The 19,626-nt window shown below is 42.2% G+C and overlaps 1 protein-coding gene across 1 annotated transcript; it reads right to left on the reverse strand.

Annotated features, from left to right (window-relative positions):
- Positions 1 to 791: 791 nt before the first annotated feature.
- pcsk1 (proprotein convertase subtilisin/kexin type 1) lies at positions 792 to 15,278 on the reverse strand. Its single transcript, XM_035153335.2, has 14 exons — positions 14,852 to 15,278; positions 13,704 to 13,808; positions 13,486 to 13,608; positions 9,489 to 9,635; positions 8,395 to 8,471; positions 7,595 to 7,683; positions 6,770 to 6,942; positions 6,266 to 6,478; positions 6,005 to 6,105; positions 5,666 to 5,899; positions 4,234 to 4,391; positions 3,979 to 4,112; positions 3,580 to 3,741; positions 792 to 2,959 (listed from the first exon to the last, which is right to left on the reverse strand). The coding sequence occupies exons 1-14, from the start codon at positions 15,038 to 15,040 to the stop codon at positions 2,519 to 2,521; spliced, it is 2,346 nt and encodes a 781-aa protein (XP_035009226.2). The 5' UTR covers positions 15,041 to 15,278; the 3' UTR covers positions 792 to 2,518.
- Between the last annotated feature and the right edge of the window lie 4,348 nt (positions 15,279 to 19,626).

Consider the following 19,626-nt stretch of genomic DNA (forward strand, 5'->3'; position numbering starts at 1 on the left):
TAAAGAATTTGGAAAATAAAAAGTAATCTCTTTCAACTAGTTCCTGAACTCTACAAGAAAAGGTTTCTAGGTGTCTAAGTACAATACAAATTATTTCGGATCCATTGCATTAGCTTTGCAGGTATTTGGTCATGAACTAAATTATTGATGATGGCGAAAAGTTAAAGGATCACCAGAATGATCCCAGTTCATCCTCAGGTCACCGTGGATATAACAATCCACCCCTTTTCACTCAAAATCACAAATGTCAAATGCTCAAGTAATTGTTCAGCTATTTTAGGCTGGACTAAAATGTTGGACCAAAACCTTGTCATTGACTGCTAGTGTGTATTTTATCCCATGGACTGTCAGTGCCATTTGCATCCATTAATTATAACTCATAAGAAGATGGAGTGAAGCTAAAAGCATCCCAGTTGCCCTCTGATGGTTGGCTGGCTCCAAAGTTGCATGATGGGAGCGTTCATATCCATCTTGTTTTTGGCTTAATTTCTGGATAGTGGGAGGAAGAGATGCGTCATCCATCTTTATGTACAGCATGTGCTCAGAACAGACAGAAGCTGAAAGTGTACTCATTAGTTAATTCCATTAATAAATGACCTCTAAATTATTTTATCAGGCATTTAAATTTTATGATACACAGAAATATATTATCCATCTCCACATTGCTAAATCTAATGAATTCATATGAATTGAATTACCCTTATTTAGCCCTTTACTCTCATTACTCTTCAACACAATGTTAGCAACAGTTGATGACTGCACGTTGCCCGAGACTCAAACAGACCCAAGAGGTCACTTTGCAGTTTATTATGATAAATCTCTTTTTTTTTTTTTGTACATCCATACAGAATTTGCAACATAAATATTTGTTTGTGTAATCAACTTTTGACATCAGTCAAAAACAAAAAAGAAAAATAAAGAAAACAGCACAGGTTACACTAAAGAACAGATAAATTACAGGGTGCATGTAAAGCGTTGTCCCACACGTCTTCTTTCTCCCGTCACCTTGTTGGCAGAGAAGCGGGCCAGGCAGTTCCAAGCTGGAGGATAGAGACTCTGCACAGAGGCTTACTAACTACTCATGTCATAAACACCTACGTCTAGCATCGGCAAGTGGATCTACACCGCATGGAGATGAGTAAGCACATTTATTATTGAGCAAATATTAAGGCGTTGAAGACAAATATGCTTGGAGTTTGCGGTGCAGAGCCCCCATACTACAGAGTCTCTGGTTAGCTCTGATAGGTCCTTTAATACCAAATGAATAACAATATGTGTCCGACTCGAGGAACTGACTCGAGTTGGCTTATTACTGGTGATGAACAAACAACATGTTTGCCATTTGCGCAGTCACTGAATACACAAAGCTTTTGGACAGCAGAGATGTTGGCAGTGTTTATCAGTAGTTATGAGACGTACCAGTTAGTGAGTTAACTGTGCCAGAAAATAAGGGTTTGATACTGTATATATTATTATTATTTCCATAAACTATGAGGATCCTTAGAAAAATATTTCATTTAATGCAGCATTGTACTTGTACAAAATCAAAGAAACTGCACAAGAAGATAAATCTGTTATTTTTTCCCACTTTGAATGTATCTTTAGTCCAACTTAAAGACTTTCCAGTGCTCCGTTTAGCATTTGTTATCAGCAGAATCAAAGCTTTTTCATTTTTAATAGTTCACGTTACAACTGTATAGTTTCATGTGCATACTTTAATATAGTAATAATAGTTCATAATAAATATACTTCTCTTAATACTTACAATCCACAATACAATTTTTAACTTTCTTGAGCTTTGCAGAGACCCTGAGAATAAATCGTTAGTCAACATGTTTTCAAACTGCTGGTCAATTAAGGTTTTCTTTTAATTGTTACTCTAATTTAATTCTTTTTTTTTAATGAGAATCAATTCTGTTTCTAAAGTAAATAAAGTGAGTAAGTGTCCTGAAAACAAAAAACAAACCAGGAAAGACATGAAAAAAATGTAAAAGTATAAATAGAAACAGGATTTTTGAATGTGTAGATTTTAGATGTTTTCAAAACCATATTACAATCATTGTCTTTGTATAATATACTGTGTAGATAATATGTAGATACTCATACAAAACTTATATTCTAACTGTGGCATGCTAGAGCAGGCAGTGAAGAGAAGAGACACCTTCTTTTCTTATACGTTTAAACGCTTTCGCTTTCATTACATGGACATACAGTTTGTAGCACATATGTGGTCAATTTTCCCTAACTGAATAAAAGGAATAATTAATGAATGGAGACTGGCAGATGAACTTAAAGAGATCAGATATGCAGCATTTTGGGGGGAAAGACTGGAAGAGTTTTCTTTCCTGTATTTATTCTCCTTCACTCCTCCAATGCCTCATCCCTTCCCTTCGCTTTCTCTCTTCGCCTTGTTCCTCTGCTCCCCAACCAACACACAACCACAGCTCCCCCTTATCTCATCTCCTCTCCTCTCCTCTCCTCTCCTCTCCTCTCCTCTCCTCTCCTCTCCTCCAGGCCTTCACTTGCTGTTGTCATCGATCATGTCGAACAGGGCCTGCAGCAGTCGGTCGTCTCTGTGCCTGTACGGCTTGGTGCTGTAGAAGCCGTCGCTGTAGTCGCTGTAGATGCTGTCCTCGGGGCCGCTGTACTTGTTGATCATGTCCAGAGCCTGGTACAGCTTCTGAGGGGGGAGTCTCGTAGCTGGAGGTGAGCGGTTCCTGTCCTGCTGCTGCTGCTGCTGCTGCTGCTGCTGCTGCTGCCAGATGGAGGCTCTGGCTATGGCCTGGGGCTGCTGCAGGACTGGGGTCTGCCTGTTGAATGCAGTCTGCAGGAGACGCAGCAGGGCCTGAGAGGGGGAGTAGGGTGGGTTTGAGGGCCTCTTGGGCATCTTCTGTGGCTTGGAAGAGGGAGCAGCATGAGCAGCTTCAGACTTAGGAGGTGGGTGGGCCTGTGTGGGCTCCTGAATCAGCAGACAAAGGGGAGACATGTCATTGGTATATGACACACACTGTACTCAGAGTTTGCATTTGAATTTAAAGTTAGATCAGACGATTCTTAACGCTCTCATCCCTCATTCAATGTGCACAGTAGCTGAAGTCATGAAGCCAGTTAGCTTAGCCCAGCAGAAAGAGTGGAAACAGAGGGAAAGAACTAGCCTGGCTCTGTTCATTCAGTTCAAATCTTATGATCTGCACATTTTGTGGCAGGCAGCTTGTTTCCAGTCATTACGCAATGATAAGCTAAGCAAAGCTGCTGAAATAGACAGCTTATAGACAGATATAAGTGGTATCAATCAAATTTTGTGAAAAAAGGTAAATAAGCATATTTTCAAAAATCTCAAACAATGTTTTCCTGTCACTGTTTAATTTTTTATTTTAGTATTTAACTTTATTTCATTATTTGTTTCTAGGAGTTGTAGAAGAAAATATTATGGCATCTTAAGAAGTTTAGCTCTACTTTGTTATCAAGAGTAAGTTGAGTGTCACTACAATCAGCTGTTATTGTCATGGGCCTAATATGAACACTCATCAACAACAGCCAGTGTTTCTTTGTAGACATCCACCTGTAGTTTACACTCACCTCCAACATGTCATCCATATGTTCCACACCCCGTCTGTCATTCTGCACGGCGTTGTAGGGAACGTACACTCGAGCTTTCTTCATGTGCTCCGGCTTCTCTGACGTTCCATGGAGAATCAACTTCCAATTCAAAATCCGACCCTGGTTCTGCATGCGGCCCGACTGTGAGGAAAGAGGTAAATAATGTTGAAAACTGACTGAGCTCAGTAATACTCACATTTTCAAGAAGATTTTTCAAGACATGTTTATGCTTTTAATATTTTCTTTGCATAATTAACTACTTCATTTAGATGTTCATTACTGCTTTTTGCAATTAACACTGAAATGAATCAACTGCATTTTGAATTTAGAAGCAAATTTAAAATTACACCTAAGAAACTGTGTACAACTCCAACTCACGGTGTCTGTGATCTTTAGCGTCCATGTCCCAGCAGGGTCTTCTCCCCACGTATGGACAGACATGAAGTCCCAGTTTCGGAACCCGTTAGAGGACGTGTCCCTCTCTCGCTCAGCCAACAGCACTGTACTGGTGCCTGAACGTAAAATCAGATACAGTAAATCCAAAGGCATACGTCAAATGAAGGCTTTGTTATTGCACTTACAAATGCATGTTTGTGTGTCTGTGTGTTGTGTGTGTGTGTTCTCTGCTCTAACCGGCTGGGGAGGTGAGTGTGATGTGCAGGTCTCCTCTCCTGGTGTATTCGATGCTGGCCTCCACCTGCACATGCTCCAGTGAGCGGACTGCGTTCTCCTGCCCTGCACAGGCTTTGGTTGGAATCTCTATGGTGATCTCCCCTGCTGCTTTCAGCTCCCTGCGGGACACATTAAAATAGCCGGGGATGAGACACACAAACAGCTCTCCATGACAAGACCAGTCCCTCATTTGTGCCATGTAGTCCTCTGACATCTTCATGATAACGTAAGTAGGTCTGAAAAACTACAGGCAACATGGAACACTGCTCCATGCATTGCACACAGTACATATTATTCAGTCATAGTTCCCAATATTGGGAAAATATTTGGTCCATCACAGATTTGGATGCTTTCGGTCATTCATTTGCAAAAACAGATAATCCTCATCTCTCCTAGACATGAATGAAAGGATTTCCGTGTTCAAGCTGGCATAAAGCTGAAGGGGGGTTGTAGAGCACTAAGCAAAGCGGAAATGTCGAGCCAAATCCTCTGGATTAAACAGGGATGTAGTAAGGTAATGGGGAAACTGGGTGTCAGTGCTACTGAGTCTTATAATCCAAAGCAAATTGCTAAATGGAAACTTAAACAAACTCAGAGCTAAGTTGGCCTTCGCTGCCGTTCATACAATATGAAGTCAAACGGTTTATCACGTACATGTACACACAAGTGTAGCATATCGGTTAATCCAAACACAAACATCTGGTTAGACAACAGCTGGGGGTACTCCCTCCCCTGCATGAGTTTCTGTCCATGCTCGGCAGATTTGAATTTGGATATTTAATCCTATTGTTTGGCAAATTGTAATTATCAAAAAGTGTCGATATTCGTCGACTGACCTCAAATCAAATTGATCGCGGATCATCAGGAAAAACTAAAAACTTTGTAATTCATTTAGATTTTCATGGCCCCGAAAGCCCCAACAGGCTTAAGACTTGTTATTGTCACGACTCCACATGAACAAAGCAACAGATGCATCTTTAATAACCCAGATGGTTTTATCTGTTTGCTTCATTGGACCAAAAATCTCAGCACGGCAGCGAGCAAAACTCTAACTCTCTCTGTCTCTCTCTGGAATTAGATTTGTTAGTTTGTCCAAATGTTTTTGTTTTTTTTATTTTTAAGAGACAACTTCACCGTGACAAAGTGCAGCAGTTACAATCCCATGAATAAACTAAATGTTTAAACTCTGTCTCCCACCAATTAACTGAATCTGCATTCAAACCCATAGATCTCAATGCATTAAATTACATTACACCCAAACAGCATTTTCTGAAAAATCTACAAAAATCTCACTTTGTGAAGGAAAGGAATGAAAAGATTCCCTTTTGTCCCAGAATGTAATGGATGCCTAACCAAGTTTGGAGTCCTGTAAAAAGATAAGAGGTAAAGATACCTTGGCTGGAAAGAATCATCCCTGACGATACACTGTTTCTTCTCGGGCACGTGCTTCCATGTGGCCGGGTCAGCGAGATCCACGAGGGCTTTAGCGTTTAGAAGGCCAAATCCAAAGCGGCTGTTCACCATCAATCCTGCTCCGTTCCTTTTCCAGCCGGGATTATTGGCCAGGGGATCGAACTCTGAGGTCCAGACTACGATGTGCTGCAGGTCTCTCCAGGTCAGATCCGGGCTGATGCAGGGAAGATAGATCAGTGAGTATATACTGATATACAATTGTCAAATCACAACTAATTGTTGTGCCATTAACGGTGGCTTGTTTTGCAGTGTTACATACTTTTGTTCCAGTGCCAGGGCGAATATCCCAGCAGCCAGCGGGGCAGAGGCCGACGTTCCCGTGTGAGTCTGAGTGCACTCATTGTGCAGATCAGCACTCGTCTGAGAGCAGGCAGGCAAAGAGTAGCACAGGGATGAAATTAATACATTGCGATGACCTTAAATAACCGAAACAAAACTACTATGGCTGTCACAAGATGAAAACTAACCTACTGTGACACAACACAGCTAAAAATAGAAGAGATCAAGTGAAGTTACTCACAATCCTCTGGTCGGTGTAGTCTCCACTGCTGTACGCTGTGGCCAGAGTGGAGGAGCACTTCTCAGCGTACCAGGGGGACAAGCCCTGCTGGGAGGCACTGCTGATTGAGATAGTGTAGAGGCTGTCCGTGTAGCCGTCACAGTCGCAGTTATCGCCCTGACGCCCGCCATTACCTGACGCCCAAACAAAGATAGAGCCTTTCCCCCCACGGCCCTGCAGGAGGCATGATGGAGAAAAGAAATACTCATTACTTATACTGAGAACACATTTTTACATAGAAAACATGCAAGAATATCTGATGCAATATCTGAACCTATATTCTGTCCAGTCTAAATATTACAAGTATGACTGGTGGCATTTTGTCATTAGAAGCTTTATTCCCAGCAGCAGTCGACATTGAGCTTATTGATTCTGTTCTATCTGATTTACATCAGTGTGGCACCAACAGCTCCCATCGGATCACACAGCAAGACTGTTTAATAAAACCACAGTCTTATCATTTACCTTCTGGATCCCGTATTCAAAGGCCTTCTGGGCGAGACGGCCGGGGCCCTCCACTGTCTTGCCATCATCGTTGGGTCCCCAGCTGGCACTGTAGATGTCCACATGGTCTGGATTGAAACCAATAGAACTGGCCTCGATGGCATCGGTCACAATCCCATCAAGCATACGAATCCCTGATCAGAGAGAGAGAGAGGAATGGAAAATGTTAGCACGGTGCTCCGTTGCTCTGGATTTACTCATATTCAAACTCAGGATCCCATTGGAAATGCATGGCTCTTCCAGAAATAAAAATGAAATATTCCAATTTACCCCCTTGTTAAATAAAAAAGATGAAAGACTTCTACGTGTTAGGAACACACGGCTTTGCTTTCAGGACAGCAACGTTCCTATGTTCCTATTTTAAGACTCAAGTTCTCCTGGGAAACTATAAGAACCAGCTGTCCACCCAGATGTGGCAGCCCTAATATGCTGAACCACTGTTTAGGTGCTTGGAGCTGAGTAATTTTGGAGAGTGACATTCTACAACCATCTGCTGTACAAAAAAATCAGGTTTCTCCACCAGGAAACCTTCTTTTCCTGTTTCAGCAATGATGGAGTCAATTTATACTCTTTGCATTCTGTTCTTGTGTTCAGCTTCTAACAACAGTGGTTGCATTATCACGTACTACACATGTTTTGTTGTATTTAAGATCAGTTTCTGGAAACAAAACTCAAACAAACACACTAACTTCCATCATATTCCACCATCACATACCTATATTTTACAATCACAGTCAGATATGATGTGCAGCATCACACACACATAGAAGAAATAAAAGGTTTTACCTCCAACCTTTGAGTTATAGGCCACTCCAACCCCACATTTATTATTGTCAGCCTGCATAGCGATTTCCCCAGCACACCTGGTCCCATGCCTGAGGAGAAACATCACCTTTAATAAACACGTTTAAGGAAAACACGCACTTTAGTATGTTTGTGCAAAACCTTTAAATGATACATTTCTTTATCACGTGTTTTTTGGCAAGAGTTGCACTGTTTCCCCTATAGTTGTTTTGAACAGTTTCACCTGCCGACATTATTTCAGAGGATGGACCTTTTTTTTTATCACAAGAAGCCACCACATGTTTTGGCAGTGGAACTTCCCTTTGAAAATGTCACGTTTAGAGGAGAACATATTGACACTGTGGTGACCGGGTCTATTTCATTACCTGAAAATTGATTTATTCATCTGTGAGACAAGGCTTCAGGCTGTAGAGTACTCTGATAACAAATGATCACAGGGTTGTTGATGGAGTGTGTGTGTGTTGTGTGTGTGTGTGTGTGTGTGTGTGTGTGTGTGTGTGTGTGTGTGTGTGTGTGTGTGTGTGTGTGTGCGTGCGTGCGTGCGTGCGTGCGTGCGTGCGTGTGTGTGTGTGTGTATTCTTGCCTACTTTATACTTTTTAATCAATATTTTATGATGCAACCTGTAATAATTACAAGCAACCAAATGGTTTTAAGCACATTCCCAATCTAATGGAGGTAAAGAAACCAGATGTTCATGATGAGGTTTTGCCAAACCAGGGGCAGATTTCTTCCAGTTTCATAAAAAAGGAGATACATCCTTGTCCCAATGTTGTTGCCTTACTTGTTTTCATTGGTGGAGTCGTATCTGGGGAAAGGGTCAGGGTCATTGTCGTTGAAGTCGTAGCTGGCTGCTGCGTCCTGAACAACAGAGAGGAAATGATCAGACATCACGACGGGATGACGTCAGTGCACATCAGTGACAAAGACTTGTCACGGCCTATCTGCTGTCATGGAGACGTATGCGATTGTTGACGGGAGGAGAGAGCGATGTGAACAATTATTGAAATAACCCATGCTGAATAACTCTGAGGATGAAGGAGTGCTCGACAGCAGCGGCCTGCTGAAAGCCCCTGATTGCTTTAAAAAGCTGGTTCTGCCCGGGGGTTGTGTCAGGCGTTGACAAAGTGCAGAGTTAAAATGCCACTCTGTGTGTGTGGCACGACTTGTCTGCTTCTCTGTTTTTCCTCTGCACGAACGGTGTTCCTATCAAATAGGAAATTATAATGTCGTTTCAAAGCTTCCTCTCAGCAACAGGTCTACCATCCGATCTGAATCAGATGCCTTTAGCATTACTAAAGCTATGCAAATGCAGCACGTTCATGTGACTTGATTGTCGAGGATGAGCACCTCGCTTGATTGAGCTTCTTTGATTAATCTGTGTTAACGTAATTACGCTGGGAGTTGTTTCCATCAGCTCTGTTGTCATACATCATTTCTCTCTCTCCCTCCCTCGTTCCTCCTCTTTCGTTCACTTGTGTGGCGCCGATGCTGCTTGAAACCCAACCACAGATGGGGGGGGTTTTAGGGTTCCCGTCAACAGGAGAAACTCCGCCGCGGTGAAACCTCATTAAGATGCACTTCAGTCATGATTGCTCTCATTGGCTTGTAATTGTCTTCATAAACATACAGGCTGTCAAAATATTACCGGAGGAATCAGGGTTATTTCCACATCATTGTACAGTGAGGAGGAATGAAATGCCTGTTTTTACACCCAGAGATTAAAACCCCCTAACAGCTCCTCGGAGGTAGACATTATCATTTAGAAGACTCATTACTCTCTTCATGAATCGGCTTGTAAGGTGTCGCCGACAGCGTTGCTATGACGACAGCAGGCCCAGACTACGGAGGCTGTCTCCATGGAAACAGGGGTCTTACGTAGTTGGAGTAGATGTCTGTGTGGTTCCACTCCAGCCCGTCATCCAGAACGGTGATGACCACTCCTTTCCCTGTGATGCCTTTCTGCCACACGGGGATCACGTGCAGGTCCAGCTTCGGCAGCGAGGATGACGTCCGTGTGTCTTGCTGGGAGACAGGGATAGAGATAGGGGGGATTTGTTATGGTGTCAAAGATCAAATCAGCTGAGACAGATAGGCCTGGCGTTTTTCCTGCGTTGGATTGTGAGATTACACACACGTAATTCAGACTGAACTGAAACGAGCGGTTTGTCTGAACAGGCTCTTAAGTGTTAAAAAGGTCAGGTGAAGTGGAGCCTTTCAGCCTGTTCTTCCACTGACCTTTACTGACATTCATCACCCCATCGTTGGCTTTGTCAGGGCTCTGGTCCACTTGTGCTGTATATGGCCACTTGCAGGCACGCTGCGGCCAGTGCGTCATAATCATACAGGCTTTTGTGTTTGTCCACTACAGCAGCTCGACTGATTAATTTTAGCCTCAAGATGCTGTGAGTCAACCCCTCAGTTCGTCTGGCTCGACCCACTTTCACTCCCTGTGCCGGATTGTTCGCAAATCCATTTCTGAGGGCTACAAGATATTACACAGGGTGGGAGCTGCTGCCATTGTTTCAACTTTGCAACTTTATGTTTATTTGGCAAAGTTTAATATAGACACAATACAGTTTTTCCAATATTTTTCCAATATGTCTCTTTCCTCCAAATGTACAAACCCCTTCAGCTTTACTTTCATCCATGCACATGTTCAGACTCTGCAATCAACCCTACTCATACACATCTTTGCCTCCACGCTCATCCATTGCCCCCTGTCCTTTTAATAAATAACTAAGAAAAGAAAAGAAACGATAGAAAAAACAGGCCAAACAAAGAGTAACGATACAACACATACACCAAATGAAGGGACAAAACAATAGCACAGGCATTAGAGGCTCCAATAACCCCACAGGTCGCCTCGATTGTTTCTTAGGGTGAAGGGTGATCGAGGCACTGCCGGTTTGCTTGGGGGGAAGATTATGATTCAGAGCTGGAGACGGCTAAGACTAAAAAAAGAACTGGATTTGCTCTTTCGCTCTGTGCGCATTATGCACAGACACTGCAGAACACCACCCCAAGATGTGACTCATCTCTATGATGTATCTGTTTTTTTTCCTCTCTTCCTCACTTTGAATCCCCTGTTCCCCCCATCCTCGCTCTAGGATCTTATTTCTCTCTTTGCACCGTATCAGTACCAACTGACGGCAAGCAGGACTCCAATCTCAATGTGAATACACATACATACAAAGAATTTGCTCACAAGGCCTTTTACTCCCGACCACCTCGCATCTACAGTTTGGTTGTTTTGGTGTTAATCCAAATGACTCACTTATTGATGCTGGCAGCGGCCACATGGACTTTAATGGCAAACAGCAAAAACGCACAGCAGCTTATAAAACCAGTGAGTGGACATGACACGACACAAGCACATGCAAGAGACAACACAAAGAAATCCCTCGATGCACAAGTAACACAGACTGACACTTGCACTGCCATGGATACTCTCTCTCTCTCTCTCTCTCTCTCTCTCTCTCTCTCTCTCTCTCTCTCTCTCTCACACGCACAAACACACAGAGCCATGGAAGCAGGAGGAATTTCGAGCTACAAGTATGAGTCACTCCATGATTAAATTATCAGGCAGTCACCCACTCTTGAAAGATAAAGACATTCATCAGCTTCACAGGCCCAGCCTCTCCCCCAGTCACACAGCTCCACCCAACGTCTGCCTGTGTCTCTGTCCTCCGAAGTCTACCCCTCTCCTCCATTATCACACGTTTTTTCATTGGAAAATACTCAAGGTAAATAAAATAACGTTGCAGCGCAGGGACAGTCCTCTCCCTACCAGCGTTTTATTCCCGCATAGCTGTGTGTGTCCTTGCTGAATGGACGAGGCGAATGAATCACGATGCATCAGAGGGACCGTAATCGTGGGCCGTGCACCGACACAGACATGGGCTCATGTGGAAATAGACTAAATGGCACTTTAAGGCCAATTCCATTAGAGGCATCATCTGTGATCGGCAAAAATGATTCATCTCAATTTATTTTCTTATTCCACGTAAGCTTGTGACTCATGTTTGGTTAGAGCAGGTGCAGGGACGGGGAGGCTCAGGGAACGTATCACATAGATCACTTCCTCTCTCTCTCTCTGAGATGCAGATGCAAACACCGGAGCAACACGTATGTACATATACTTCCTCATTTTCTGGGAAAGCAGGGACAAACTAATGAGTGCGACCGAGCTGAAGATGATTCAGTGACTTTGCCACAATTATTCATTAGTCAGTTCGGATATATAAAATCAGGTCTTTCTCCCGCAGCTTGTGGTGAATATGTTGTGATGTATTTCCCAGGTTTTCAAGAAAAAACTTACTGATTTAATTCTTATTCTTAAACTTTGAATCATTACCGTCTCTTGGCATGTTTAAAAATCTTTTAAACATCTGCTTCATATTTTGCATAACTTTTGCCGTGGTTCACACATATTTCTGTACTTTATTCTGTTTGCTATGGTTCAGTATATATTAGTATTAATTAACTGTCCCTGCTTGGATTTATATATTTCTTTATTTGATTGCTGCCCATCTTGACCACGACTCCCTGGCAGAAGAGATAATGTATCTCAATGGGACCCTCCTGGTTAATTAAAAGATAAATACATTTGTATTTTTTTCAGCTTGATTACTTATTTATTTCATTAACTGTTGTATGTTAATAGAAATGGATCATTGAAAAAGAGAGCGACATATTACACTGCACTTAGTCAGAATTAGATTTTATTATAGTTTTGTTCGAAAGCAGTTATTTTATTAATGAAACTCAGCAGAACACTAATCAGCAAATCAAATCAAAATTTTTAAATAACTTCCCTTACTCCATGGAGTTATTTAAGAATGAAATAGCTGTTTTTCTTAATTTTTGGTAATTTATTTATTTGTTTTACTGTTGGATGTTTTATGGCCCAAATGACTGATCAGTAATAGAGACAATAATTGTGATGAACATACTTGTTAGCTGCAGCCCTAACTGTGTAACAGAGGACAATGTGTTTTATAGTTTGATGTGGTTATATATATAAAAGCAGCATCTACAAATCTCCCAAACACATGCAACCACCGTTACATCAGCATATATGTGCTGTGGTCAATGGGACCGAGTCCCTTCTAATCTTATGGACTAAACTCAGCAGCGATGTCATTCAGCGTGGTAATGTCGGGGTCGTCCTGCGGTCAGGATAAAGTAAACGTGTGAGTAATGGATGTGGAGGGGGATACACAGCTGACAATCTACTGTTCGCTGCTACTTACTTGGCCTCAAAGGGCTAAAACATCCCATTCAGGGTAAATTGGGACTTAATGCACAGTGCTCTACTCTACTCTACTCTACTCCATCCTGCTGGATTATAGTCTCTCCACCCCTCTCAGCTCCACATGGACTTTGTTACCAATTAAGCAAATAGCTCTCTTGGTTGGAACTGCTTGATAACGTGCTGTTGTTTTGCTGTTTTCATGGTTTTTCTCTGTTTGTTGTTTGTTCAAATTGTTGCATCCTGGCAAGTTACATTTACTGGCTGCACACATGCATGCATGTACTTGCTGGCATGACCGCGTGCATACATAATGCACACATACATGAGCGGTGCGGAGTAGACACAGCATTCACAGGGATTCAGTACATCTCAGGGGAGATCAGACCAGCTGCAAGGTAACAGAAGGCCTAACCAGTACACAACATGTGACCAGCAGGGTGGACATCAGCTTAGATCTGTGGTTTATGGAGCATTGGGAAGTACACAATGTTCAGATATTGTCAGCATCAGCTAGATTAATTATTAAATCACTTGTTGAATTTGTGGTTTATCAGCATGACGAGCTTAATTCCCTGCTGCGTGTTTTTGTGTGATGTTCAATCGAAACTGGAGACTCACCAGGTACCACTGCTGGTTCCACATGGGATCATCAAACAGCTTATCCACCGGGCAGTCCCTGCACCCCCCGAGGGACGCTCGCTTGCTGCGAGTTTTCTCATACTGCTGCTCTGCCCACAGCACCTACACACACAGACACAGACAGGGGGAGACATTCAGTCTGGGTTGATCTCGCACAGACCAGGACAAGATGATATCTGAAAAGAGAGAGCACTCACCCGATCATCCTCCGACAGCCGCCTGGTGATGTGGTTGGCGCTTCGTTTCATTCTGCTAGGATGATTGTGGTGTTTGAACAAGAAATGGTCCTTCAGGGCCCCAATCTGCAGAGAGGAAGACATGAAATGAGACAGGCTGAATATTTGATAGGAAATGACATGATACCAGCAATCTGCTCGCCGAAGCCACTCTGTGCAGGTCGTGTGTTTTCTCATTGAGACCTTAAATGATTTAAAAAAAACATTCTGGTGTCGACTTCTGCCCTTTATTTTGTCTGAGTGGTATTTCCTATCAAATTAAAAAATTAAAAATCAGATGAACAGACAGACTTTATGTACAATTTTTTCCCCATTGATTTCAGCTGAAGGCAAACAAAACACAATGTACAGAGCACACAGGTGAGTGTGCTGTAACTAAGGACGCACTATGTGGATCTGTTTGGAAACCAAAGTATGTAATATCCACATTAGTGTAAATGATTGATGTGTAACAGTAAAAGTTCTAAATATTTGTCCATTCCACAGTTGATGACATGTTCTTTGTTTCTATGGAGACTGAATACATGTATTGTAAACTTCTATGGACATGAAAGTCTTCCAAATTAATCTTATGTAATATAAAGCAGAAGAAATACTATGTCTCAGTGTCTATGACATCTTAAAGCTCAGGTAATCATTGAGCTCATGCTCACAGACACAGGTTAGAAGTAATGGTCCGGATTAATGCTTCAGACTGGACCTGATGTATATTTGCAAAGGAGAAGACAGCATTCGACTGACATTTACTATGAAACCCAGTCTGTGGTTATTGTTTATCAGAAATGAGTCACACACTGATTAAAATCTTGCGGCTGTGTGCTTGTGGGCTATAATAAAGGAAATGAGTCTCCAGTCTAATGGCCTTATCAAGCACTGATACGGCTATTGCCTGGTGCTGCTGTTCCAACACAGTCCACAGCTCACGCTGTAGGAAGCAGGTTTCATTAATATCCAATGATTAATTTGGCTTTTTAAGGTTTTATGATATGAAAGGAAAATATTATTTGATACGTGAATAACTAATAAATAACAACTGGCACACACCTCCTTATAAAGTTATTTGTTTTCCTATTTGTGCGTAAATCTGAGTAAAACTGGTGCCTGGTTACCTGTCGGACCAGCTTGTAGTCCAGCTCCCTGGCGATGGCCTCGGCAGCAGACAGCCCGCCCGGGATCTCCACTGCCCACTCGTTCAGGTACTGTCTGTCCGTGAGGAGAGAGCCCAGCGACCGGGGCAGCGCGGAGCACAGGAGCGAAACAACACAGCACATCACCGCTGGACGACATCTCACTTCCATCTCAGAGGGAATTCAGCCAGAAGAGGGAATGTATCTGCTGCCAGGAAGAAAAGGCAAGAGGAAGGTTGTGTGGTGATAATAAAGAAGATGTCCTCGTTTGTGTCTGTGCTGACTCCTCAGGAGAGAGCAGCTGGGCTGAGATGGAGCGGACTGCGCGGTGTGGTTTGGTCCGTCAAGGAGAGCAGATGCTGCTGATGGGGAGGGCGGGTCTGCGTGCTGGTGTGACGGGGAGGTGAGGGTGGGTGGAGGGGGGATCACACGTCAACTTACGGGTGCTCTGACGTCAGTTTGGCGTCTACCTTTGGTAATGTGTTGGTTTGAGTCCCCTGAGGGAGGGAGGAGGAGGAGGAGGGAGATCCGACTAAAAATATCCCACTGTTTGTCCCAGGAGGAAGAGGAGGAGAAGGAGGACACAACACGAGGAAGAAACATACAGTATTTAATCTGCAATAAAATACATTTTATTTTAGAGTGTTTGTGAGAATACATATTTAGTGTGAGGCAGATGTCGTGAAGCCTCTTTCTCCTGCACATCATCCTGTGTGGGACAATCCTCTGCATGTGTGTGAGTGCAGAGCTTTTTTAAGGTTATTATCCTTAGAAGAATCGATCTGTAAAAAACATCTCTGTTTCCTCTGTACTGACGTCACACACACACAGAGAGAGAGATGGAGAGAGAAAGAGATGAGAGAGAGAGAGAGAGAGAGAGAGAGAGAGAGAGAGAGAGAGAGAGAGAGAGAGGCAGAGAGAGAGGGAGGAGGGTCTGACTTGGATTAGAACCAAGAAAGTCTTTTCCCAAAAAACATCTCTGTTTCCTCTGTACTGACGTCACACACACACACAGAGAGAGAGAGAGAGAGAGAGAGAGAGAGAGAGAGAGAGAGAGAGAGAGAGAGAGAGAGAGAGAGAGAGAGAGAGAGAGAGAGAGAGAGAGAGAGAGAGAGAGAGAGAGAGAGAGAGATGGAGAGAGAAAGAGATAGGGCTTCAGCACCGCGGACAGCTCCTCCTCCTCCTCCTCCTCCTCCTCCACGTCGCACGTTCACATCAGGGGATGAAGAGATGAAAGTGAAAGCAAACACTATTATAAAAACTCATTTAGACCAAGACAACAAATGCTTATTAGGTAATGATTAATAATAATTTGTATTAATATACAGTCAGTGCTGTGACGTTACAGCAATGCAAAGACTCAGAATGCATCCTCTTATTGGTGGAAGTGCATAATTTGTATTCTTCTCTTCGTCAGATATAATTCAGCCTGTTATGCAGCAGAATGGTCCCTGTTAATATGGAAGTGCACCCTGAGCTGGAGGAGGAGAGTGTATTGTGTTCACAGGTTGAGACCCTGAAGCTTTTAGTTCTTCAGTGTCCTCGGCTGGTCGCAGCTGTTTGAGCTTTTACAGGCTGCTTTTAGGGTCTCAGGGAGGCTTTTTCTCTTTTGGTTTGTTTATATTTGGTCCAAAATACTGTGCCAAGAACAAACGTGCACATTCACAGTAAACGCTCCATGTGTGGCAGCAGTGTGGAGCTGGAGATGTATGAGCAATTTCAATGGATATGTTCAAAGTCTGTCTAATAATGAGTTGCCCATGCAGGTTTTGATTGTATTAACCATTTCTCCTGTTCATCTCATCCATGTAAACATCACTGTGATGTGCTGTCACTTCAAGACAAGGCGGAACAAAACATGTTTTCCAGTTTATTTAAGGTCGTGAGGCTCCAGGAATCTGAATTAGATAAATAGAGTTTGCATCGTATTCTGTGCTGAGCTGCGGTGAAAGGATGGTAACAAAAGGACATTTTGTAGTAAAAAGACTGCACCCTTGGAAGCTATTAATTTGATTTGTCATAGGCTGCTTCTTATTATTGTTCACATTTCTACACAGAACAGGGAAAATGGATTTTGTCCAACATTATTTACAGTAAATTACTTGAGGAAAATATATTTTTAGAGGAAACAACAGGGGGAAGCATTACAGTTGAGAAAACCCCTTTTAGTGTTCATGAGCACATGACCAAGGTGTTGATATGGACTTTTAGAAAGTGAACTTGTGCTTTAATGAAGTAACAATATGGCGGAGGTGTGAAGTAGTGCTTCCACAGAAATAAGTATTCTAGAAACATACTGTACAGTAACACAAAATGAAAATACACACGTAAAGTACAACTGAATCCAACTTTACTACTTTGTGAGAAATAGGAGTGATAATTGTAAGTCAGGGATGATGTAAAACATACAGTTTTTAATGAGGGAACCACTGGAGGGGTTCGCATCATGAATGTTGGTGTCTCCTGTCATCAAACTGATATAAAACTCCTTGTGGTGTAACAACTGCTGGTTAATAACGTCAAAACGTATAAATGGATTGGAAATTTTGTCCTTCATTTAGAAATCTACGTTGGTTTTTTTCCAACTGAAATGTAAAAAAAAGGAATGTGTTCTGTCAATCAGTGATTGCGGGCTGTTAATTTTGACAACCTCCGGCTCTGTTCAAGTTGTTTCGTGATGGGAGCAGTGGGCGGCGTGCTCTGATTGAATCCACAGATAAAGGTGTCGTAAGAGAGGAGGTTATTTTTTTCCTCCTGGACACAAAGGAGGTGGTGTATGGCTGAAGTTCATCTGAGACAAAGTGTATAGGTGCAAACAAACACGACAATAAGAGCAGCATCATACAGTTTAATTCAGACGGACAGTGTTTGTCCAGAATGCAGAATGGGCTTGTTAGTCATTGTGAGTTAAACTTGTGTGAACTGATGATGTCTAATACCTTTGTTCATCTGGCCGTGTGCAAACAGGTCTGCACCAGATCTGCAATATAATCCACCTTTACCTAGCAACGGCTGTTTGCTTTGACCAAAGCACACACTCAGGAACACACACAGACACACACACAGCTGGGGAGCTGCAGGAATATCAGCCGGATGGACACTAGTCTCAGGATGTAGTTTCATTACAAAGCACGGAATCTTTGACTTTATGTTTCGCTGCTTCTCAACATCTTCTGTTCTTATCTCTGTGCTGTGAGGTGTAGCTCACTGTGGTGGCCTGAGATCACACGTCCAGCCTTCCTTATTCCACTGAGAACACACACACACACACACACACACACACACACACACACACACACACACACACACACACACACACACACACACACACACACACACACACAAAAACCCCACACAAAACCAATACACACCATGGGTTTCGTCAAATGAGGTCAGAGGTCTTTCCGTGTTTTTTTCAGCTAATTATTTTCCAGCTCCGGAGACGGAGGCTGAAGGAAAGTACTTGCTTTTAGCAGGAGGATGACGCACATGAAGCCAAAGTGACACGGAGCCACCTCGACAGACACTAATTCATCCAAAATCAATAAGGTGAAGTAAATGGATGGAAGACTTCAGCCGCACTTCCTCTTGATATCAGAGTACATTTATGGTTCACCAACATTTTACAGTATTAGATTGTTTACTATATATTATATAGTTTATAAGATATTACATTTTAAAATAAAAAAAATGTAATTCAATATAAAGAAGAGAGATAATGTTCAAATGTTTTGGTATTAAAATCATATGAAAGGTATGATCATATGAAACGGGCTGTCATAGCATTACCCTGTAGTCTATAATAATCATGAAACCCATTGTGAAGTAAAAGAGAAATATAGTATTATACTGGTGAACATGATTCATACATTCCCGTATCACTCACCCGCCCTGCGGAGAAAATCTGTTGCCTGTGACACGACAAGGACACGATCACCATGCCAACCCCCCCCATCTTCACTGACACTGTGGATGAATCACATAGATCACTACTCACTAGTCACAGTACTTTTCAATAAAAACTAGTTTTTTTTATATATGTCAGAGATGCAGTGAGTTTTCTTTTTAATTTGCCTTAGTCAGATCGGTGCTAAATTAAACAAATATTTTAACAAGTTAGATCAAACCCACTCAAGCTTTCAATGATAGTAAATATTAATTATCATTATGAATTATGTGGCCATGTGTGTAAAATGATGTATAAATTATAAAATGTCTGATGACAAGGCATATGAGGTTGTATTTAAAACATGCAGTAATTCTCAACGATATTACAGTTTACAGACATTTACATTACAGACGTTAACGTTTTTTCTACCTGTAAAGGTATCCAAAGGAAACTTAATGAGAAAATTCGAGAAGGAATGTAAGTTTCCAAACAGTAGAGTCAAAATATATATTTCAATTCAAAGCACATCATAAGGTTAAGTTCAACATATGAATGAACTTATAATGAACATTTCCAAAACAGATACAGGCACGAACCAGAAAACAGAACACTGCTAAATACACATACGTCATGTTTCCCCCAACACACACACACACACACACAGAGAGAGAGAGAGAGAGAGAGAGAGAGAGAGAGAGAGAGAGAGAGAGAGAGAGAGAGAGAGAGAGAGAGAGAGAGAGAGAGAGAGAGAAAAACCTTCTGAGACTGGGAATAAGGGTTTATTTCTATAATATATTCTCGGACCAGACTGCGTCGTGATTAAATTTTTCTTTAACATTTTTAAATCAAAATCAAAATATAAAGGAGA

This window comes from Hippoglossus stenolepis, chromosome 3, assembly GCF_022539355.2.
Source record: "Hippoglossus stenolepis isolate QCI-W04-F060 chromosome 3, HSTE1.2, whole genome shotgun sequence".
Taxonomy (NCBI): Eukaryota; Metazoa; Chordata; class Actinopteri; order Pleuronectiformes; family Pleuronectidae; genus Hippoglossus; species Hippoglossus stenolepis.